The sequence below is a fragment of the Chiloscyllium plagiosum genome, unplaced genomic scaffold (assembly GCF_037043375.1).
Source record: "Chiloscyllium plagiosum isolate Xiang-an unplaced genomic scaffold, Cpla_swu_hap1 HiC_scaffold_9, whole genome shotgun sequence".
NCBI lineage: Eukaryota > Metazoa > Chordata > Chondrichthyes > Orectolobiformes > Hemiscylliidae > Chiloscyllium > Chiloscyllium plagiosum.
The window spans coordinates 62,394,151-62,418,268 of NW_028270147.1; the positions used below are offsets into that span (position 1 = coordinate 62,394,151).

At 38.7% G+C, this 24,118-nt stretch overlaps 1 protein-coding gene across 1 annotated transcript in view; it reads left to right on the plus strand.

The window, feature by feature from the left end:
- jak1 (Janus kinase 1) overlaps nt 1-24,118 on the plus strand; it is a 123,424-nt gene that overhangs the window by 77,004 nt on the left and 22,302 nt on the right. Inside the window, exons 7-13 of the mRNA XM_043699443.2 lie at nt 1,097-1,276; nt 4,969-5,126; nt 6,655-6,778; nt 10,615-10,831; nt 18,792-18,910; nt 19,483-19,635; nt 22,310-22,397. Of these exons, the coding sequence (XP_043555378.2) occupies nt 1,097-1,276; nt 4,969-5,126; nt 6,655-6,778; nt 10,615-10,831; nt 18,792-18,910; nt 19,483-19,635; nt 22,310-22,397 (1,039 nt within the window). The remainder of the gene's footprint in view (nt 1-1,096; nt 1,277-4,968; nt 5,127-6,654; nt 6,779-10,614; nt 10,832-18,791; nt 18,911-19,482; nt 19,636-22,309; nt 22,398-24,118) is intronic.

Below are 24,118 nucleotides of genomic sequence, written 5' to 3' on the forward strand. Positions count from 1 at the left end.
CAAGGAAGCTTTTGTTATTTGTAATAAGATGTGTGAGACTCTTCATACATGTTCTGTATTATCTGCTGCTACAAGGAAGTGGTGGTGTTTTTTTTATTGAAACCACTTCCTCTGTCAACTCAAGGTAAAGTGTTTTGAATATGAGAGTTTTGAGCTGGAGATTGTGTGTGTAGTGGAATGCTTTGCTGGTAATAGCATGTTGCTATGACTAGAATTTAAATTGCGATAGTCTCCAAAAAGATCTGAGCTCCCACTTTTAATACAGCTTGCCTGTGAGAAATGGCCATACTGGAATTGCACAATCAATGTACATTCTACCCAATGTCACGCTGTATTGAGGTCTGACCTTAAAGTGTCTCATTGCCACGGGATGTGTCAAATTAAAATCAGGGTTTCTGTATGCAGAGCATATATAAACATATAATGTTTCAAAAAAGGTAGTGCAATTTCCAATGAGGAAGAAACTTCTAACTTCTATATGTATAGCCCAACATATGAATGTAAAAGTTGGAAACACTTTCAAACCTAAATGTTTCCACTTGTATTTGAGGACTATAAATGTTTGAAAACCTAAGGGGAAATCCAAAGATAATTAAATCATAACATTGATATTTTTTAAGGAATCCACATGCATTCCGCACTTGAATTGTTTAAACGTGGAAATGGAATCTGATTAGTTTTAAACTCTTTCAATTTTACATTTTGATTTCAGTGTGTACTTTCATGAGCTGTACTTCAATGGCTAATTTTCTGATGTAAGTTCTCCAAAAACACTTCTGCTCTCCAAACAAAAACAGAACTCCTTTAAGAATTAGTGGAATTTGGAAAGGAAGAGGTGCCAGATGATTTCTACCAGCTAACTCTAGAATTGTATGAGAAGACTTCCAAGTGCAGTTTCTGTAGGCAAGATTCAAATATGGACTCTTGCACAGATAGTTATTTGTTTGAAATATTAAGCTTGTCCCAATTGGGAAGTCAGCACTATCTCACTACTTTTTTGTCAGAAGGTTCAGTAGACCTTAAGGTCGAAAGCTAGCAAATCATCTTCTAAGTTTATATCATGTTTTGTAATACTGATTTTTACTCCCTATTAAAGTCTGCAGTTGGTTTGAAAGAGAAAAGCAAATTGAAGAAGAGCAAAAGCAAAAAGAAATCTGGTGAAAACAAGAGAGTTCTGAATGAAGACTGGAATCTGTTTTCACACTTTTGTGAAATCACACATATCGTCATAAAGGACTCCATTGTCATCATCAATAAACAAGACAACAAAAAACTGGTAGGTTATTTCATTGCTCTCTAGTTGTCTCCCAATCTTATTTACTGTTGCTAGATCACCTTTCTGTGAGCATCAGTCATTAGCTACTCAAGTATTCAGACACCAAGGCCATAGAAAGAGGGAGGGGTAAATCTTGCAATCAAATTTGGTTTTATCTTTTTTTAAAAAGCAGGAAGGATCACTGGATAGTGATCTAGGGCAGTAACTACTATTTAGGTTATCAAGGGAAATAAAACAATGAGAACTAAATGATGTTTAGATCCAGACTAGTTGTAGTTTAATACAATGGCAGAGGAGACTTGAGGCTTTCAGTGGCCTCTTCTATGTTAGGTGTTCTTAAGTTTTAGGTGCTAAATCCTATTACTGTTCAAAATGATCAGAAATTATGTAAAAGTATATTTCCAGTAATCATACTTCATCCCACTATGTTGAATGAGTAACTATTAGAGCTGCCAGTTATGAAGGGAGACTTCAGTGTATTTGATGTACTTGAATTTTAATGTTGCTACTGAAAGAAAACTAATTTGGATTCTCAGCAAGTTGTTAGGTTCTAGTGAGTATTATGTGAAAGATTTTCACAGCTATAACTGTCAAATTCAGAATGGAGGAGGGAGAAAGAGAGAATATAAAATGTTTAGGCTTCAGGTGAATTTCCTGATCAATCAGCATTTAATGATATAGGCTATGAAATCCTCTGGATTAGAGTGGTGCTGCTGGAAAAGCACAGCAGTTCAGGCAGCATCCAAGGAGCAGGAAAATCGACTTTTTGGGCAAAAGCCCTTCATCAGGAATACAGGCAGAATGCCTGAAGTGTGGAGAGATAAATGAGAGGATGGTGGGGGTGGGGAGAAAGTAGTATAGAGTACAATAGGTGAATGGGGGTGGGGATGAAGGTGATAGGTCAGGGAGGAGGGTGGAGTGGATAGGTGGAAAAGAAGATAGGCAGGTAGGACAAGTCATGGGGACAGTACTGAGCTGGAAGTTTGGAACTGGGGTGAGGTGGGGGAAAGGGGAAATGGGGAAACTGGTGAAGTCCTGGGGTTGAAGTGTGCCGAGGCGAAAGATAAGGCGTTATTCCACCAGGCGTTGAGTGGTGATAGAGTGGCAGTGAATGAGGCCCAGGACTTCCATGGCCTCGGCTGAGTGGGGGGGGGAGGGGTTGAAATGTTGGGCCACAGGGCCTCATCTCCCGCCTCAGAACACTTCAACCCCAGGACATCAATGTGGACTTCACCAGTTTCCTCATTACCCCTTGCCTCACCTCACCCCAGTTCCAAACTTCCAGCTCAGCACTATCCCCATAACCTGTCCTACCTGCCTATCTTCCTTTCCACCTATCCACTCCACCCTCCTCTCTGACCTATCACCTTCATCCCCACCCCCGTTCACCTATTGCACTCTATGCTACTTTCTCCCCACCCCCACCCTCCTCTCATTTATCTCTCTACCCTTCAGGCACTCTGCCTGTATTCCTGATGAAGGGCTTTTGCCCGAAACGTCGATTTTCCTGCTCCTCGGATGCTGCCTGAACCACTCTAATCCAGAATCTGGTTTCCAGCATCTGCAGTCATTGTTTTTACCTATGAAACACTCTGCCCATTTTCATCAAATAGCAACTGCTCCCAGACAATTACACATTAACTTTCTCACAACATTCTTCAAACTACTCTATTTGCATCAATGTAAAATGTTTTTTACTATCAACACCCATTCCAAATGACATTCGCAATTACTATTAACACAGTGCCTCAATCTTCCTAATATTTCTTGATCTATGTGCAGCCTTTAGCACAGTTGCTTCTCAAACCATATTCCTCTGTTATTTAGCAGTGTTGGACTGACCTTTGATGTTTCTGTTGGCAGAGCATCAACAGCATTAGTTCCTCTCCTTTCTCCATTACCTACAGAATCCTCTGAGAACCTATTCTTGGCCCTCCTTTTGCTCGTCTACATGCTACATCTCAGTAATGTCATGTGAAGACCACATTCACTAAGCTTATATCCCAGCTCTCCTTCTGCACCATCTGTCTAAACTTTTCCACTACCTCAGCCTGCTTGTCTAATATGCATTCCTAGATGCTTTACAATTTCCTCCTGTTAAAATTACAGACCAAAACTTCACTGCCTTCCATAAAATCAATACATACAACATCTACTCCATCCCCCTTCTTGGCTAGTGTCTTAAGTTGAAGGCAGTCATTTTCAACCTTGCCCCCTATTGACTTTGTGTTAAACTTTTCCATATCCTGTCTATCAGGAGGACTGCATACTTGCACCTCTGTCAATTAACCTGTCACCAACACATGCCTTAGTTTACCTTTTCATGAAAATCCTTAGTATTTATCCTAAACTCAATATCCAGATGTTCTTCCAGCAGGTTCCCAACCTCCACGTTCAACTTATCTAAAAACTGCAGCAAATCATATTCATCAATCATTCCTGTGCTCCACAGTTTGCATTAATTTCTATGCTCCCAATGCTTCTAATTTAAAATGTTCATTGTTCCATTCAAATCTCCTCTTGTCAACTTAAGTCTCTCTATTTCTATAACCTTAAGTACCACATTCCTCAGAACTCACTTCCTCCAAAACTGGCTTCTTTTCTATCCCAGAATACCTTCACCATTACCTGCTGTCGGCTGTTTATTGTACATAGTAATTTTCTGTTCTGATGAAAGTGTAAAGGAGAATCCAGTTGGTGTAGAATAGTCAGCAAACCCATTAGCGCCCATTTTGTACACCTACCAAATTGGAGTTTTATCAGCAATTTTGGTATCTTCTTTGGTTACAAGGTTTGTTTTGTTGTAAATGTTACATTCTTGCAACTCTTGCAATTTAGTTGTAGAAAATGAGTCTGATACATGGAACATGTAACCATAACAATCATAACTTTTAGACTTTTCCTCTCTGCCTGAAGTGTTGATTCAGAGACGCCATGTACCATCCAGTCTTGAATATCTCAACTATATTCTTCATATGTGAACTTGGACAGCTTTAGATAGAAATTATTGTTTGTGATGTTACAATTGGAATAATCCATTTGTTCCAATTCTCTAATCTGTTATTTTACGAAAAGCATTAGACTGCTTAAAATAAATGTGTTCATGCCACCATTTTACAAAAAGGCAGAGAAAGGACTTTAATATATATGCACTCAGCTTTTTTATGTAAATATTAGTAACAGGAAAGTTAATGTTGACAGGCTACTTAACCAAGTAGGATTTTGTAACTTGAGTTCAAACCTGCCCACTAATGCAACTTTCTTAGTATGGGTCACTTCATAACAATCAGGGACATGAACCCTCGTTGCAGCCTTCTCTCTCTTTAGTCACAATGATGTGGAGTCCAATCTTAATGCTACACTGTCGTGCAGTTGAGATTATCAGCTAGGATTCCAATTTTGTCTTCTATGATTCCATTCAAACCTGTTTGTTCAACCAATGAGCCACTCAAAGAACATCACTGTTTTTATTAAAACCTTTTTCAAATTGCTTGTCACAATATAACTCATTAGCTATCCAACTTCAGAATCAGAAACCAGCTAGAATATAGTTTCCCCATATTTTTCACACTAGCTTAAAAAAAACCTATGATTCATGAATATGTCAGCCCCATTATTGGGAATGTTGTATAGTAAAATATGTCCTTTTAAAAAAAATCTTAAAAGCTTTCTGGATATATTTTGTGTTTTAGGAGCTGAATCTGTCCTCTTATGAAGAAGCCCTTTCCCTGGTGTCCTTGATTGATGGTTACTTCCGATTAACAGTCGACGCCCATCACTACCTATGCACAGAAGTAGCTCCTCCTCTAGTGGTGCACAACATTAAAAATGGCTGTCATGGACCGATACGGTAAACTGGAATTTTAAAATTATTTAATTCTCTCTCTCTCTCTCTCTCCCTCTCTCTCTCTCTCTCTCTCTCTCTCTCACTCACTCACTCTCTCGCTCTCCTTTTTCCTCTAAAAATTGTAGAAATATTTTAACTTCCATTGGAAGGAATAAGATCATGTTGAGCTGAATAATCCTTATGTTGAAACCTCCTTGTACCCATTATTGCACGAACACCAGTGCAATCTTCTCCACTTTTCTCCCATGCCAAAATTTCAGTTTTTCATATTTTTTCCTTCTGGCTCCAGATTTGGTGTTTAAAACAAAATTTACTGAATGTTTAAACTTTCTTTAAAATCTTTGGTCTTTTCAAATCCACACTTGACACCACCTAATCACACTTCCTTCATTTAAGTTGCAGGCTTCCTCTGTCCTTTTCAGGCATGCTATGTGCTATTTACAGCCTTAGTTTTCAGTTACATATACCGACATTTTTAAAATAAAATCAGCACCAGTTTGGCCATATTAAGTTGGAAAAGTTCAACAAAAGATTGGCACTTATGCATCTAATTAAAAATAAAGTAGCCAATGGGCTTTCCAATAATGGAATTACCTTCCTCCCTCCTTGTGATTTAGTTTCAAGACTTAGATACTTTATGTATCAATTTTATATACCATATCAATCACAGTAACTTGGATCTATTTAGCACTTGCAAGTATATATCTCTTACATAAGTTGTGAGAAATCATTTGCTTGAGGAGATGGATTGTGGTGCTTTTGAAAGTGGCGACAGATGGCTTTTAATTGTTGGAAAATGGGATTTTGAGAGAGGGATGCAGCAGTTAAAGGCTTCACTCCTAATAGTGCGATGATATGGGATAATTCACAAAGTATTCTAACAGAAATATTCAAAGGTAATGGGATAACTGTCAAACAGTTTGAGAAGATAACACGCAAGCTGACAAAGAGAAACTTGTGAATGAAGACTGTTTGGGAGATGGAGCCAATGTAGGTCAATGGGTTCAAGGGTGATGAGTGAGAAGAACTTGGTAAATGACTACATGTATGAAACAGATGTTCACACAGGCTATGGTTCTGGATGGTGGCAAAGGAGGACAGCAAAGAGAGCACTGGAAGGGGCAGGGGTATGGGTGGTGGCAAATGTGTTACAGATCTGGAGTGAAGCAGTTTTTGTGATAAATGGCCTGAAGCTAGGCTTTGGGGTTAAACAGGGTGCTAAAGCTGCAAGTGTTTTTGATCTCTTTTTTTTTTCTGCTTAACACGTTTAGGTCCCCATTTTACTAACCATTTTGTTGATGACCTTTTCTGATGATTTTATCAACAACTCTCATTATGTATAAAAGCACTGTATCTAACTTCCTAATTTTTAATTTGAGTCCTTTGCTAATGTCTAATTTAACTTTTGAATTCAGTCAATTCCATGGTTATAAATGTCCATGGTAAGCAGGCCCAACTTCTTTTCACCTTTCTTTATACATTTCTAACAGCAGACCATAATTATGACCTATTCATAATTTATTCTTATCAGTACTGAATATGCTATCAACAAGTTGAAACACGAAGGCAATGAGGATGGCATGTACGTGTTGCGTTGGAGCTGTACAGATTTCAACCACATCCTTCTGACAGTTGCATGCAGTGGAACCACTGAGGTAACAATTGAAAGAACTCAGTTGAACAATTGACTTGTCTTTCTCTTTCTTTCCTATCTTAAAGGAAGGAAAGTTTGGGATTGTAACATGTATATTAAAGGTACTCTATCATATCCTTTGGTTTTAAGAAATAAATCAAATTTCCAAACCCATTCGAGACATGGGCTTCAATTCACTCCTGAGGTGGGTAATGCTCACTGGGAAAGTTCCTCTCATCTAGCCCAGATGGCAGGATTTCCAATCCACGAGGCAGCAACAAAATACAGTTTGCTGATGGATCGAAGGTGACCACGGGGGGTGGGAGTTACTGAGTATTGAGCTAGAAAAAAAAACTGCTCATGCTGGAATCCAAGATAGACCAGCAGCAGACTTGGAGAGCACAGCAAGCCAGACAGCATCAGGAGTTGGAGGAGTTGACATTTTAGGTATAACCCTTCTTCACTCCTGAAGAAGGGTTACACCCAAAGCATTGACTTCTCCACCTCCTGTTGCTGCCTGACTTGCTGTGTTCTCCCAGCCTCCTGCTTGTCAACTGAGTATTGAGCTGGCTTTTAAATTATTCATTTGTGTCCTCTGGGACTTTAACGTGGTTGTTTTCACATATTTTAGATCCTTTAGTCCTTACCCACGCCCATGCTCCATTCGTGCCAACATGCTTCTCCCATTCATCCACATTGACCACCTTCCCTTTTAAGCCAACTTATGCTCCTCACCTGGCACCCATGGTTGAAATCATGCCTCCCACCCAACTCAATGTTTTTGCATAATCCGTATGGTCCATGATTTAATACTAATCACCCGCTATTCTTGCCTGTTATGGCCTCCATGCCAACTCACTCTGTATCTGTTATGGGCAGATCTCAGGATCGATGTTAAGTGGAATAAAATAAATTTTTTAATGTTTGTTAGTCTTCACTGGCGAAAAGACAACACTTGCATTCATGGAAGACCAGTCAAAACTTTTAAATGCCATCAGGTAATTAAATCTATATAAAAATGAACAGACTCTTTGTATTAACTTTGCATCAAATACAGCTAATCTTTCAATAATGAATCTGAACTTTAATCAAGCTGGAATTCCTGCTGGAATAATTATACACAGCCAAGCATTCGAACGATATAATGGTAGCTCCTAGGTTAACATCAACAAACAAACATTATAATTGCTCAACCATATTATTTCACTAGGAGAAAGTGAGGACTGCAGATGCTGGAGTTCAGAGTCAAGAGTGTGGTGCTGGAAAAGCACAGCAGGTCAAGCAGAATCTGAGGAGCAGGAGAGTCGATGTTTCAGGCATAAACCCTTCATCAGGAAGGCTCATACCCAAACTGTCAACTCTCCTGCTCCTCAGATTATTTTCACACCTATTGATTCGAGCAGCCCTTTTTGTCAGCCTTTTTTTTAAGCCCTTTTTTTTAATAATGTATAAAAGGCTGAGGATTTTAAAAACTTCACAACTTGACAGTTGTATAGACCTTCTATGCACTCCAAGTCCATTTATGGCCACTCTGAAAATTCGTACCCCTCACACTGCAATTTAAGACCCTTGCTCCAATGAAATTGAGATCTCTCTGACCTCAGCATTAAACTAAACTATCCCAGTTGAGTTCTGGTTTTACATGTGTGAGAATCATGGCCCAAACCTTTCCATTAGTGAGTAAAATAGATACAGGACCTCTATGTTCAGGACCCAGTCTCCATTTTGGACAAAATAATGAATATGTCTTTATCAGAGAGAGTGCTTTTTACATATTACAATGAATTGGGCAGGTAATAACTTTGTCCTATTTCTTTTCAACATGGATCCTGAGGTCTGCCCATTGTGGCTTCTGGGTGATTTGGGATTTTAGGTGTCAGGGTCCTACTGGTGGGTGGAAGACAGGTTGGAATTGGTATGAGGGGCCATGTGGGGTGGGTTGAAAGTTGAAAGTTAATGTTGGCATGGAGGATTTGTTTGTTGGGGGTCAGTGGGGGCTTCATGGAACTTGGCCAATGAGTATTGATCATCAAGCAAAGTATATGGGTTTTGGGGGGGTCGGGGGTCGGTGGGGAGGAGGCATAAGATGCCATGAGTTGAAATAAGTGGAGCAGTGATGAGTACATAGGGGTAGGGTGGGGGGGGGGGGGGGGGGGGGGGTGTTGGGAGTGGGATTTTAGAGAAAGTGTATGGGCTCTATTGTTGTTTCAATGCTTGTTTAAGTACCTCTGACCTCTGATATATCTCCCTGCTGGTATATCAAAGCAGGTCATTCATCCAAGACTAACAGCTTCTTCCACAGCTCAGTGTCAGAACTTCCAACAAACCTACCTTACTCGGAACAAAAACTTGACATTACAGGGAATTTTCCAGATTGGGTTTATGCAGCTTGGAATTGTCCCAACTCTTGGGCAAGGAATTTGAATCTGTTTCATACCAGTTCTAGACAGCAGCTTCTCTAGTTTTTGTTTAGTTGGTGAAAGTCCCAACTGCAGTTGTACATAATTTTTTTAATTCACTTATGGGACATGAGTATCACTGACTGGTCAGCATTTATTTCCAGTTCCTAGTTGCCCTAGTGAAGGTGGTGGGTAAACTCCTTTCTTGAATTGCTGAAGTGCATGTACTGTAGATAGAGGCATAATGCTGTTTGGAATATGGTTGTACTGTTGTTAGCTCACACCTCTTCATGAATATCCAGTTTTGAGCTGCTAGATCTGTTCAAAGTCTGTCTCATTTAGCACAATGATAATGTCACACAACACAATGGTATGACTTGTCTTGTAACTTAAAAGGCACTATTTTACAATTACGTAAGTCATCCAGTATAGCAGCACTACTTATAATTAAGGGAAGCAATGTTATTCATTTCATTGGAATATTGAGATAATATTGGTCAGAGGGTGAAATTAGGTTCTAAATGAGTACTGGGTTATTGAAAACTCCTGTTTGATTTTAACACCAAATTGATCTCAATTGCTGACTAGCATGACTTGAATTTGCTGGACAGTGTTAAAGCAGTCATCTCCATGTTTGACAATCAACTGCTGATTAGACATCCCTTCATGAGACTGTATATGTGAGCACTAACTTCCATAGAAGGTGGCTGAAACAAAGTGGTATGTTCAAGATAGTTTAGGGACCAAGTGTGAGAGTGCTACATTTGTGAAACTGTGCACCAGGGATCCTGGTGGAGGAGATCGAGAGGTTAGAAGTATCTGTTGTACCTGCAGTTCACTTTGACCTTGCGTCCCTCTCTGCTGTATCATCTGGAGCAGCTCTCCCTGATTCATGTCCTCTCACTTCTGCAGACTAAAAGGAGGAATCCTTTCAGCAAGATGCTGGTAATCAGGTCACCTTATCATGGCGACACCAATGCTTTGAGGAATTTGGGCAGTTCTAAAAAGAAGTCCATATTTACAAAACACCTTGCAAACAGGAAAAGTTGGATAACATTCATTTGTATAATAACCAGTGAGTACTGGTGTTTCAGCTTTCAGACTGATGGGTCACAGAAAATCCACTACCCAAGTAACTCAATCCAGCAATTGTTCCCTTATTTTGGAGAGGGGAAGGAGGGGGTTGAGGATTATTGAATTTTTCCTGATTCTTGCTGAAATCAATGGAGTTGCTGAAGGTTGCAAAAGATGATCCTTGTAAGTTCCTTCACCTGAGTGAATTAGAAGAAGGAGTCACATTAACTCCAGGTCACATTGGTGCTGAGAAATTCAAGGAAATGTCTGTTTTATGTCAAGTGATAGGGAAAGGAAATAACTTGCCCATTCTCAACCTTTCCTGTTTATGAAACAGATGGCAACATACATTTGGTAATTAATCTCACAATTTGTTTTCTTCAAGTGCATTGATTTCCGTGATGGAGGCAGTGGTTCGAGACCAACAAAGCAGTATAAGAACTTTCAGATCGAAGTGAGTAAGGATTTAGGTTACAAGCTGCATGGCTCTGAGAGCTACTTCACAAACCTTAAGGAACTCATGAGTCATCTCAAAGGGCAGATTCTTAAAACCGAGGATGTAAGCTTCCAACTGAAAACTTGCTGTCCACCAAAACCGAGAGGTGAGTATTATAAAAGCTGCATGAATTATTACAACCTTTAATTAAGAAATTATGTAATCTTTATTGGAACTCCATTTTTGAATCCCTCCAGTGAGATTTCTGTCCTTGCCACAGTAAAAATTTGGCCTCCTTTAATATCACAAATTATATATTATTTGACTGTGACATGCATAAACTTTCTGTCCATATTCTCCTTGAACTATTTTTGACACAGTTGAGTATACAATCTTGTCGAGTGCCTCTCCACTGACCACTTGGTTCCTTATCTATCATTCTCCACCCCTACAAATGGCTTGTCTTCCCATTCATACACCATTAACTCCGATCTTGGCACAATCCTATTTCTTGTTTATATGTTGTTTCTTGGTGACATCATCCAAAATCTTGTTATCTTGCATGATGATGAAACTCAACTTTATCACCAGCACCAGCATTCTCAACACGTCAGCTGTCTGTAAATTGGTACATTGTTTGTTCAAACATTGAGTACCAGGTGAGCAGAAATTTCTTTAAGTAAATCTTGGGAAAACTGAATTCATGACCTTGTGGTCCCACCACAAACTCTACTCCTTAGCAACTAACTCTGCCCCTCTCCCTCTCCCTCTCAACTGTCTGAGATTGAACCTAGCTGTTTGCAATGCTGGCATCATATTTGACCTTAAGAGGAACTTCTTACCATATATGTAAGGTCACTTAATTCCACCTCCATAACTCTACCCTTGCCTCAGCTCATCTGTTGAATCGCTCATTCATGCCTTTATTAGTTAATAAAGAAAACAGTCAGTGTTCAGCATTATTTGTCAACTTATCATTGCTAAATGCTGAGTATTCACATGTAGTTTTAGCCTGAGTATCAGTGTTAATGAATTATGCAGGAACTCCCAGCTGAACCAAACATTGTTCGCGGTCTATGGAAATGCATTTTCAAAATGGAGTAGCTAGATGGCAATCATTGACTTTTTCCCTTCCTGGTCCAAGTGTGCCTAGACCAGCTTGTAACCCTTCCCCAGAAAAATAATTTCAGTTGAAATCTCAGTACGAAAACTTGTGAAATGATTTCACAGTAAATTAAGTCTCAAAAATGTAGTATTTTATGATTTCCTAGTTTTCTGAAAAGCTGTGACTTTTTCTGCAAATATTACTACTTAAAAAAACTTTTGAGTTTTATTAGCTGCTGATTATTCAACACTCAGCACGTACAATGTGAACACCATGGAAAGGCTGCAAACTGATAGTATTTTTTATATAAGATCAGGTATGTTTAATTGCTTGAAAGTACAAGAATAAAACTGCACTATACAATTTAATTTTCATTGAATCAAAAAATTAAATTAATCCATATTAATTTAGCTGTAACAGCATTTAGTTGCAAGGATTATGTGTTTGAGAGTTATTTTGTCTGACGACACACCCATCCAGATAAACAGTGATAAGATCAGGGTGGAGGTGAGCCATGAATGTTGGATATCTAGTATAAAAACAAAAACTCCAAAGGCAGGTGAGATCTGTAAACTGTAAGAGATGGATGAATGAATAATTATGACTTTCACCCTATGTTTTTCAAATGTTGTAAGTTCCCAATTCCTTTTTTTTTCATTCAGCCATAAACATTTTTTCTTCAGTTTTGCATGAGATTTGTGCATCATTGGCAAGGCCAATATTTGTTCCCCATCCCTAATCTCACCTTTGGGATAATTCACGTCACACACAGTGCTGTAATGTCATGTATAGAAAAGACTGATGGCAGATTTCCTTTCTGGAAGGACATTACTGAACCAGATGTGTTTTTAAAACAATTGATAATAGTCATCGTTATTGAGATTAGCTTTATATTCCAAACTCATTGATTGAATTTAACCTCTATCAGTTGCATGAGTCGGATTTAAATCTGTGCTTCCAGAGCATTCACCTAGACTCTGGCTTCCTAATCCATGGATACCACCACTACCCCTCCACTGATTCATTCTTAAAAAGAGCTGCCTTACAAATATGAAAAGAATTATGTTCAAAGTAAGCCCCATAGAGAGTTAAGTACCATGTGTGTCAGCTCTGATCAGTGGGTAGCACTCTCACAGCTGAAACAGAGGTTGTGGGTTGAGGTCCTATTCCAGACTTGAGCAGAAAAACGAAGGCTGATGCTCCAGTGAAGTATTGAGAGTTTGCTGCACATTAGGAAGTGCTGTTCCTTGGATAGATGTTAAAGGAAGACCCAGTGTGCCCTTTCAGGTAGACATAAAAGATCCTATGGTACTGTTTTGAAGGAGAACAAGGAGCTTTTCCCCAGTATCCTGGTGATTATGCTGGAGGCACCATCACAAAAGTAGATTAACTGGTCATTGTGGCATTGCCATTTATGGCAGTTGCTGGTTGCATTTGGCTGCATTTCCTCCTCTACAACAATGTCTACACTTCAAAAATACTTCATTGTCTTTAAAATATTTTGCCACACTTGGTGATCATTAAAGGCACTGCATAAATACAAGTCTTTCTATCTTTGTACCACTCTATGTTAAAGTAAATGTAGATTTAAAATTTTCTTTGGCAGACATCATTAATAAATCATGGATAGGTGGCATAAGTTGCAAAGTCGATCTATCGAGATCTGTGTCTGACACGTCTAATATCCATCACATATCAGTTTCTTTACAAATGTGATAAATTGCCAGGGTCACTAATTGCTACATCATATTGAGAACAAATCATTTCAGAAGATTTAGTAACTTAATGAAACAATTAATTTGCACAAGGTTTTTACTGTGACTAAAAGATGTGAAGGGGACGATTAAATCAGCTAATGAATGTGGTCGGCAGTACTATAATTCTCTCCATTTAAATATTTAATGTTTTTGTTCAACTTTGTTTTGTGCAGAGGGGTCTAAGGAATTTGTTTTCTTTGTGTGTTTACTGCAAAAGGAAGCTCCTTATCAAAATATCTTGCTTTGACTGACCTTTAGCTGTGGCTGGTGTGATTTGCTGCACCCTACTAGCTGTATTTCAAAATCCTTAGTTATTTTAACGTTGGAGGTTTATTTGGAGAATTTGCTAAAATAACTATTCTCTTCAAGAAATCTTCAAATGTGATACATTATGCTTGGCCTTTCACATTAAAAAAAATATAATTGATCTCCTCACCTCCCACACACATTCTCAAAAAATTTAGGTGAAAAGAATATTCAGTGTAGAAAGGATATAGTTAATATGGTCTTACCATGTTTATCAACTTTGTTTCCTGTTTGATTGCAGGAACTGGTTGACTTGAACTGGAGTTTAATATGTTTCTATTGTTCCTTCAGAAAAACTACAAGTTCATTATATTGTAAATTCTAAGCAAATATTCTGAAGATTATGAATATTTATCCATTTCGAATTTACGTTTAAATCCAAAGCTAGTTAATCCCTCATTCACAACCCACTGTTCACAGCTGTTATTTCTGCATAATTTCACACATGGAGCTTTAGTATGCATCCAGTATTGATTTGTTAAAATGAATTGCCAATAAGTAATTTGTTGCCTGTATCTAGATTTGTGGGTTGACAATGTACTAAGCCACATGTGTGCACCTTTCCTCCTTTGAACCCACACATAGAAACCGACACACTCCTCAAGCCCACACACACATGCAGTCCCACACATACGCCCACACAGTCCTTTTAACAGGCATACACCTTCTACATTTTGAACTTTAAATTATCTACGCTTATAGCTGCAAAAAAAGATACACGAGCGCAGAGAAATCATCTAGGCCAGTGCTCACTAGAGATACAGTTATTGTCACATGAGCAACTACCATTGTGAAATCTCTTTAACCCAACGTGGTCTTGAATGACCTTTCAACATAAAAGTTTAGTTTATTTTAGATACAAATCAACAATCCGCATCACTACTCAGATAGTCTACACTGTTACTTGAGCCTGGCGTGCTGCACATTTAGGTCAATGCTGATCTGTGTCACAATTCCATTTGACCCTGAACACTTGATACCGTTAATAAAATTCTGTCAATGTCAGTCTTGATAATTTCAGTTGACCCAGCATCTTCCACTTTTTGTGTCAAAAAATCCTACTTCATTTCACTCGTGAATGACTTAGCGCCAATTTTAAGATCACATTCACTTTATTTGAATTCCTCCACCAAAAGAAATAATTGTGATGTACTGATCCTATTCAATCTCTTTAAGACTTTAAACACATCATTCAGGTCTGCCAATAGCTGACAGTACTCAAAGATGTACATGCTACATTTAGGCACGTACATTTACACAGGTCGTGTTCTGATGAATGTCACGAATCTGGCAGATTTACATCCACCACTTCCAAGGCCAGAATATCTGTCCTGAGTTGTTATGCCCAAAATGGAACTTATTCCAGCTAGAGTTTAACCATCTGTACATCTGATACACCACTTCCTCACCATTGCATTCCATTAGTTGATATAAAGGACAAAATCCATTAGCCCTTGATTGTTGTCTACTACATTAGTGGTTTAGTTTTTAATAATCTCTGTTCTTGGACATCCAAATTCCTTTGTTTCCCCCTTGTTCCTAACTTTTCGCCTCCTAATCTGTGTAAGAATTAAGTCTCCCATTATAAGTTATTGTTTTGCTAGCTGCCTCCCTGCTCCTTGTCTTTATCCAAATGCCCCCATCCCAGGCTGTAGAACTCCATAATGATACTAAGATCTCAGCAGCACCAGCTGTTTGGTCTACGAAGTTGACCCAAAGTAAGCAGAAGTAACTCCCACTGAAATCTTGCATTTTGAACTGTTTCTTTAGTTCTACTTTAGGTTCTGTTCCCATTAGCTGTCTACCCTTGCTAAGTCAATTCTGTCCTCTGCTGTGATTCACAAATTACTTGGAACATGTATTATGCGATACAAATTGGTATAATGAGAATGTGTTTATACTATGAATTTAGCTTTTAACTTGCAATATAGATCAGAATGTGGGCCAAATTTCACTCTTCAAGGAAGTTATGCTCGGTCTTGTCAGGCTGGAGTTTCATGCTGTTTTTATATGACAGCATGTAGATTTTAAATCTCATGAGGATTTAAATTTAACTATTATTTATTATAGAGTAGAATTTCAAGCATTTATATACCAAATGTATTCCTGAGAATAGTATCTCGAAAAGATACTGCAGAAACTAGCCTGAAGCTGGTAGCTTGCAGAAATGCTGCCTTAAGGCGATTAATGTCTTTTAGTGGCATTAGCAGGCATCAGACTTGCTCGTAAAGTAGCAAAGCATTTCACCTGAGAGTTTCTAACTTTAAAATGAAATGCATCTTACAAACTGTCTGCAAATTATTCATTGGTGTAATTTTTCAATTTTTGTGATGTTTATTTCAAATGAGGAATGATAATACTGTGAGTGAACAATTTCTTACTGTGTGCACCCAGATGTGAGATTAAACATTTGCAAGGTTAGGTGCAGCAGAAGTTAGGTAGAAATTAAAGTTTCCTGTAATCTGTTGTCAAAAATATACCTTTGCAGTAGTCTGTAAAGAGCACTGGTCTTTTTCAGTTGATATATTAAAAACTGTTTTCTGTTGTTCCAGTTGATGTTATTACAGGACAAATTAGATCCCAGATTGAAATTCAGCTTGATGCTTCATTCTTTTTTATTCTAATAAGATGGTTATATAAACAATACTGAAACTTAATCATGTTTTGCTGAAGATTTGATTTTAACAATAAGCAGAAGTTTATTATACAAAAGAAATGAAATAAAATAATCTAAACTCTCTACATATAATACACGTTTAATGATTTAGAAACGTGTAGCAAACTATAATCAGTCATCCCTACAGAACATTCCAGTACTCAAATGACAAACAGAATTCCTTTCTGTACCACACAGGTTTGACAGCTGTGGCTTCAATTCACCAGTCTTGAGAGTCTGATCCCCTCTTCCTTGAGCCTTCATACAACTAAGCTTAGACTTTCTTAGCTTTAAATAACTCCAATCAGGATTTCAACTAAACATTTCTGGTCTGGAGCTTTGAAACTAATTTCTTGACACTGATGTAACCTATTCTTAACAGTTCTAAATTATCTCCCTTTCTCAGGAGCAAATGTTGTTCATATCTAGCTTCAGCCAAGTCCCTGACTAACATGCCAAAGCTTTTTCTAAATTATGAGTATATTGTCTAATCAAGAGAGTGGAGGTGGTGGACTAATGGTGTTATCACTAGATTATTAATCCAGGTAATGTTTTGGGGATGCAGGTTCAAATTTTGTCATTTCAGAAGGTGAAATTTGAATTCAATACAATTTGGAATTAAAGATTCTAATTCCGCCCATGAAACTATTGTTTATTGTTGATTGTTGGAAAAACCCATCTGGTTCATTAATGTCCTTCAAGAAAGAAATCTGCTGTCTTTACATGATTTGACCCACTTGATTCCAGATCCACAGCAATGTGGTTTATTTTTAACTGTCTCCTGCGCAAATTAGGAATGGATAGTAAATGATAACCGAGCCAGCCAAACCTATATTCAATGAACAAACAAAAAAATCTCTGACTTATTAAACTGAAAGTCTAATGCATTAACTCTTTACTCTAAACAAAACCTCATTACACACCAGAAACACACTCAGATTTATTTTTCTGTAAAATCACCGTGGCTACACATATCTATAAGTTTATCATTAAACTTCTTCAGAGACACAGACCAAAACCCACATACCAGTAGTTCAAATCCAAAGTTTTAAAATAAATTACATTAAAATATATATAAAACACATACGCATTAAACTGTTGGGGATGAAATGTGTAACTTTTTTAAACAATGACATTCTTTTGCTGCATTTTATCGTTACTTTACTATCTGACTTGCTTTGTTCTCTGTTCTTAAAATGTTTTGTTTACTGCTGATGTCTTAGGACTATATTGCTGTCAGTTGCAATTAATAACTACAACAACCAAATATCTGAAGGTAGGGGCTCCTCTCGGTATCTTCTATTTCGTATAATGAGAGATGTGAGGAAGAGATCTGAAGCAAGTCCTCATCCTTAACACAGAAGTGGATTTCATAAACTAAGATTGTGGCTCTGTCCTTTTCTCCTGACCTTTCCTAGATGACCAATCCTGGAATGAGAACAGAGACCGCTTGCTGCAAATTTGGGTCCGTCACAATTATTGTTGTGTACTCTGACACTGTACTGTAGTCCATGAAAAAAAACAAAAAACATTCCTCTGGCCTTTCTGCGCATATGACTCTATCTCCCACAGGCAACCCCCACCCCAAGTACCCATCAACCACATGCACTCTTGTTATCTTTTTCCCTCCACGAATTGACTCTAATCGCCATGTCGCAAAACTTTCCAAACAACTGGCCCATCTTGTTGTACATATCTTTATTTTTAATTACATTTTCAGGAGGCTAGTGAGTTAGGATGTGTCTTCAACATTCATTCCCTTACTGTCTACAAACTCTCATCCAATCATTGTCATTGGTGTAAAACATCATGTTGATTGAAATACAAAGGCAGATCTAATAAGAAAAGAATGCAAATTAGCGCATCAGGGAAATTTTTTTCGAAAAAGTAATTAGGGTAGACATTGGTCCTTGAAACGGTTTAGACTTGCAAGAATATGGGACTGTGACAAAGCTGCTCAACTTAGTCTGTCATTTAGGTTTTGTTTGAGGAACTGACAAACATTGACAGTTTTTTCCTTCCTCTTCCAAGCCCATCTCCCTTCCTATGAATCAGGAATGATCTAGTTCCCTTTACCTGTGCAGGAGCTGATTTATACACAAAGTACTGTTCCTCCTTGAAACATTCTCAGTTTTGTTTCCCATTGCATTGACGATTCAGTTGCTGCAGAAAAGAATGAGAAAGTAGATTAATTTTCCAAAACCTCTTCCTCACATGGAGTCAAGCACTACAGATTGTACATGGGCTGTTTGTATTGAAAGAAACATTTCCAAATGTTTTTCTAATATTTTCTTTGCTGTAGAAATCTCAAACCTGTTAGTGATGACAAAAAGCCAGTCCCAGATTTCACAGCTGACTGCAAACAACTACAATTTAAGTCAATTGAGCTTCCACCGAATTCGCAAGGAGGAGATCTGTCAGGTGGGCTCACTGTTGCTGATTTATGTTGGGGTTCAGTTCTGCAGATGACTGAGGCTTTTCATATGAAGCTCAATAGTAAATGTTGCCATGCTTTGTTGGCACCAAGACCCATCATAGCTAAATCTGATGTTGCTCTCACCTAGTGATTGAGCATTTGCATGTCCTGGCGATTGGTGGACTGATGGTGAATAACAGTGAAAATCCTCACTGTCATATTTTAACGTCCAATGTTTAAATCCTATCGTAACTCAGTGTTTGGCATTGAATCAATCAAACAACCATTGGATAGCAATAAGATTGAGCTAAGAAACTCAGCAGAAAGGAAATTCTACCAATCAGTCCATCAATTAGTGGTGTTATAGAAAGGGAGAGGGGCTCCAGTGTTTTTCTTTTGCTTATATACCAAAACAAATGCTGACCCAAATCAGTCTTCCATTTCTCTATTTATTGTATTGCAAAGAGGCAAATAACATTGCATGTTTTCTGTTTTATTTATTGTGTGGGTGTGGGGTGGGTGACATTCCATGGCATCTAGTCTAATTAAACATGTGTTTTATTTTACCCAATACCAGTTGGAACACCTTGGAAGAGGGACCAGAACAAACATTTATTCAGGGACATTGAATTACAAAGATGACGATGAAGAGAATGAAAGTTTCTACAATACAAAGGACATCCGGGTGGTCCTCAAAATTCTTGATCCCAGTCACAGAGACATTTCTCTGGTAAGCCACAACTGCACTGCATGTTTTAATTTAGTTGTTCATGGGATTTGAGCATCGCTGCAGCATTTATTGCTCATCCCTAATTGTCCAGGGGAAGGCAGTTGTGAGCTGCATTCTTGAACTGCTGCAGTTCTTGTGGTGTAGGGCCATCCATAGTGCCGTTGCAAAGGGAGTTCCAGGATTTTGAGACAGTAACAGTGACGGAATGGCAGTATATTTCCAAATCCTGATGATGTGTAGATTTGAGAGAAGTTTGAAGTTTGCAGGATTTTTGGTTGTGACGGGGATGGCTGTTAAAATTGGTCAATATAGCACCTATCAAGCAGGGTGCAGTGTCCTGGATGATGGCAAACTTCTTGTATATTGGGAGAGCTGCATTTATCCATGCAAATGGAGATTTCATCACAGTCCAATCTTGAACCTTGTAAGCAGTAAACAGACATTGGGGAGACAAAAGATGAATTAGCCATCACAGAATTCCAAGCGTTTGAACTGCTCTTGTAGCCACAATATTTATACAGCCAGTCCAGTTTATGATAATCTATGATAATTCCCTGGCTGTTGATCATGGGTGATTCAGTGGTGGTAATGCCACTGAATATCCAGGGCAATGGTTAGAGATTCTTGTTGTTCATTGTCTAATTGCTGTGTAGCGCAAAAGTTACTTGCCACATATCAGCCAATGCCTGAATGTTGGCCAGGTCTTCTTGCATATGAACACAAGTGACTTCAGTATCTGAGGAGCAGTGATTGGTGCTGAACATTAGTGAAGGTCTCCACTTCTGACTTTTTATAATGGAGGGAAAGTCATTTAAGCAGCTGAATTCATTTTAGTGTAGGATACTACCCTGAGGGCCTCCGACAGTGATATCTGGAGCTAAGATGATTCATTTGCAACAACTATAACAATGTTCCTTTATGCTATGTATGACTCCAATCAGTATAAAGGTTTTTCCCTTGATTCTCATTGGTTCCAATTTTGTGAAGGCTTCTTGATATCATACTTGATAAAATTCTGCCTTTGTGCCAAGATTGGTCACTCTCACTTCACCTCTGGAATTCAGCTCTTTTGTCTATGTTTGGATCAAGGCTGTAGTGAGTGCAGGAGCTCTGTGGCCCTGGCAGACCTTAAACACCGTCAGTGAGAAATATTGTCAGTCACTTTGTTAGATTTAGTTAAATTCTTTTGAATTAATTTTTTTACTAGTAACCTCAAATGTATTGAAGAATGTTTAATTGCCTGGGGAAAGCTAAGCTCTCCTTTTTAAAAAAAAAGCTGAACTTTAATGTTTTCACATACAATACACTCTACATTTAGTCTGGATCCCATCTCTGCTGGAAAAAAATAGCCTTTAAAACTTGATGGTCAGTTTACATTCAATCTTTCAAATGTCTGTTTTATTTGGAAACCAACAGGGGGAGCAAAGAGAAGGGAAGAAAATTTAACAATTCACCAATAAGTAACTTGTAAACTAAAGACGATCAATCTTCAATTCCTACTTAATTCTGAATAGAATTTCAAACCCAATTCACTTGATCAGAAATCTTTTCCACATGAACCTCTTATGACATTGCAAGCTACCACTCTGGTGTGGTGAAAAATGGCTATTGCAACTTCGAGGGTGTCAAGGAAGCAAAGCTATTATTCGGACATGTACATATCTCAGTCATCCAAAGAACTTCTCAGTTGTAGAGTTTGCAGTACATTTATAGTTCTAAACTTCATGCAGCACCCTGTTATCTCAACATTCAGCTTGGGGTCTGCTAGTTTCTGTGATAACTGAACTGCACTATCTGGCCTTCAGCTTCCTTTCACTACTTGCTATTCATAGCAATGCTGTTATCCTTAAGCTGTTATTATTACAACTGCATGCTTGAAAGCATAATGCACTTTAACTTTAACCAATAAACATTAATCCCCTCAACACTACTCCAACCCCTACATTGGCATATCTGCTGTTTAAATTTATGTCTTTATCGTACCTAGACTCAATTATTTCAACATTTTCCTGGCTGCCATTCTCTACTTCCCTCAACTTATCTAAAATATCTCCTGACTATATATCCTGCTTCAAGCCTCATTTGCTCATCACCTCATGTCCTCGCTGCTGCACGTTGACTTCTGGTTCCCCAATGCCTCAAATTTCTAATTCTATTTCTTGTTTAACTTCCATCATGACCACCTCTTTTCCTATACTTGTGCACTCCTCCAGCATTAGAATCCTAGTGTTATTTTAAAGTCTACTTTAAAATTTGTTATTTTAAATCTGTTCCAGCTCAGGGACTCAGTGGTTAGCACTGCTGCCTCACAGGGACGTGGGTTTGATTCTGTCCTTGGCCAACTGTTTGCACATTCTCCCCTTGTCTGTGTGGGTTTCCTCTGGGTGTTCTGGTTTCCTCCCACTGTCCAAAGATGTGCAGGTTAGGTGGATTGACCATAGAAGATGCAGGGTTACAGGGATAGGATAGAGGGTGTGTCTAGGTGTGGTGCTGTTTGGAGGGTTGGTGTGGATTCAATGGGCCAAAGGACCTGCTTCCACACTGTAGGGATTCTATGATTCCTGATTTTGAGTAGTTTTATTACTGATGAGCTGAAGTTGCAAAAAAAAAATCATTGGGAAACTCATCAGTTTTATATATTGAAACTAATGAAATAATTGTATTTTCTCCATAGCCTTTCTTTGAGACAGCCAGCATGATGAGGCAAGTTTCTCACAAGCACATTGTACTCCTGCATGGTGTTTGTGTGCGAGATCTGGAAAGTAAGTACCAATTTGTTTTGCCACTGTTGGGGGCCAGGGAGAGAGAATTTTTTAATTCACTGTACACTCCATTGTGACTGCTTTGAATCCAATCCAGTTATGTGAGATCTTGGCCCAGTTTAAAAAAAAAATCATTCACAGGATGTTGGTTTGTTGGCAAGGTCAGTGTTTATTGCCCATTTCTAATTGCCCTCAGACAGGTGAAGGAAAGCTGTATTAATGCTTACCCCATTTCAGAGGGTAAGTTTAAACTTCTTGTAAATCAGAAGCTACATATTGGCCACAATGGTGAAATTTGACCTCCTGTTTTCAGATAACTAATTCAGTAGTATGACCACTACACTTGTGTTCCCATTCATTGCACAGGGTGTTGGTTTCAATGGCAGGATTGGAACCATCTTCGTATTCCCACTCATTGTGCAGAAATGGGCAAATCTCACAGTGGAGCTGGAGGGAATCTTCTTTTGTGGGTTTGGCTACAATAAGCTCTTAGGGGAGAATAGGAAGGCTTTGAAAATTGTATCTGTGGCACGGGACTTGAAAAGTAAGTGGCCACTTATGTCAAAGTGGGCTTTTGTTCCATTCCACAAGATTAACCCAGCAGCTTTTGATGAGTTAAGAAAAACAATTAAATTTCAAAGCTGAAGGGTAGAATTAAATGGTTCAGCTTGTCCACCACGTGAACATCTGTTGACAACCTGCTGCAGCCAGTTTGCCAGGCCCTGGGAGATGGAAACCTAATCAAGCTCCTGCTATTGGTTTTCTGGTTTCTCTTACTGGAGAACTTCCCTGAGAAATCCTGGTGCCTGGCAGAGGTCTGGTTTCCAACACTTGTAGTGCTATTTACACTCGGGGTCAGTAATGGAACCTCAGGAAAGAGATGAGTGATGGGGTTCACCAAGGCCAGCCAAAGAGGCCCCAGCAATATTTAGGAGTAGGGGGATATTTGTTTTAAGACGACCCGGCATGCTAACAAGGAGGGAACACTGTCCTTAGCCACCAGGCATCTGCTTTTCAGTTAAATCCTCGTGGTAGAGCAATATGAACCATTATGTCCTGCCCCAGACTAAGTTGGGGGTTCAGGGGGAAGGCAGGAAAGAGGAGGGACCTCCATTCTGCACTTTACCGCCTGACAACATGCACCACCTCCCACACTATAAAGTATCCCAGCAAATTTATTCAGATGCAGTGTTTCATTGTTTAAGTTATAGTACTTACTAATGGTCTTGCAGATGTAGCAACACAAAATAATTGGTGTAACTTTGTCAGTAGTCAGTTTGATTGTCCATTACATGATGCCATCTCTCGGCCTAGACTGGCACTGGGTTTTGCATGAGGTGCAGTTCTCTTCTCGTTTAATCAGGTTCAAAATTTATAAGTATACCAAGTCCTGTGGTTTAATATTTTCAACTCAATTTGTTATCATTGATCTTAATGTATCAGAGAAGTGCTTATCTTCTCTGCTTTCTTTAAAAACACAGTTGAAGCTGCTACAGCTAACTGACCTCGGTATTGTGTAATAGTTCTCAAGGCTGGGAGAATATAGAGTTCTGTACCCTTTTCATGCTGTGCACTGAGAAAAACCTAGTCTCTCATCTAACATTCAGAGACTGTGCGAAGACTGATAGAAAAATAATTAGATAGATAACTCCTTCCACAGTGGCTGATTCATTTTATTGTTGCACTTTATTAATTACATTGTGTTCGATGCCTTTGAAACA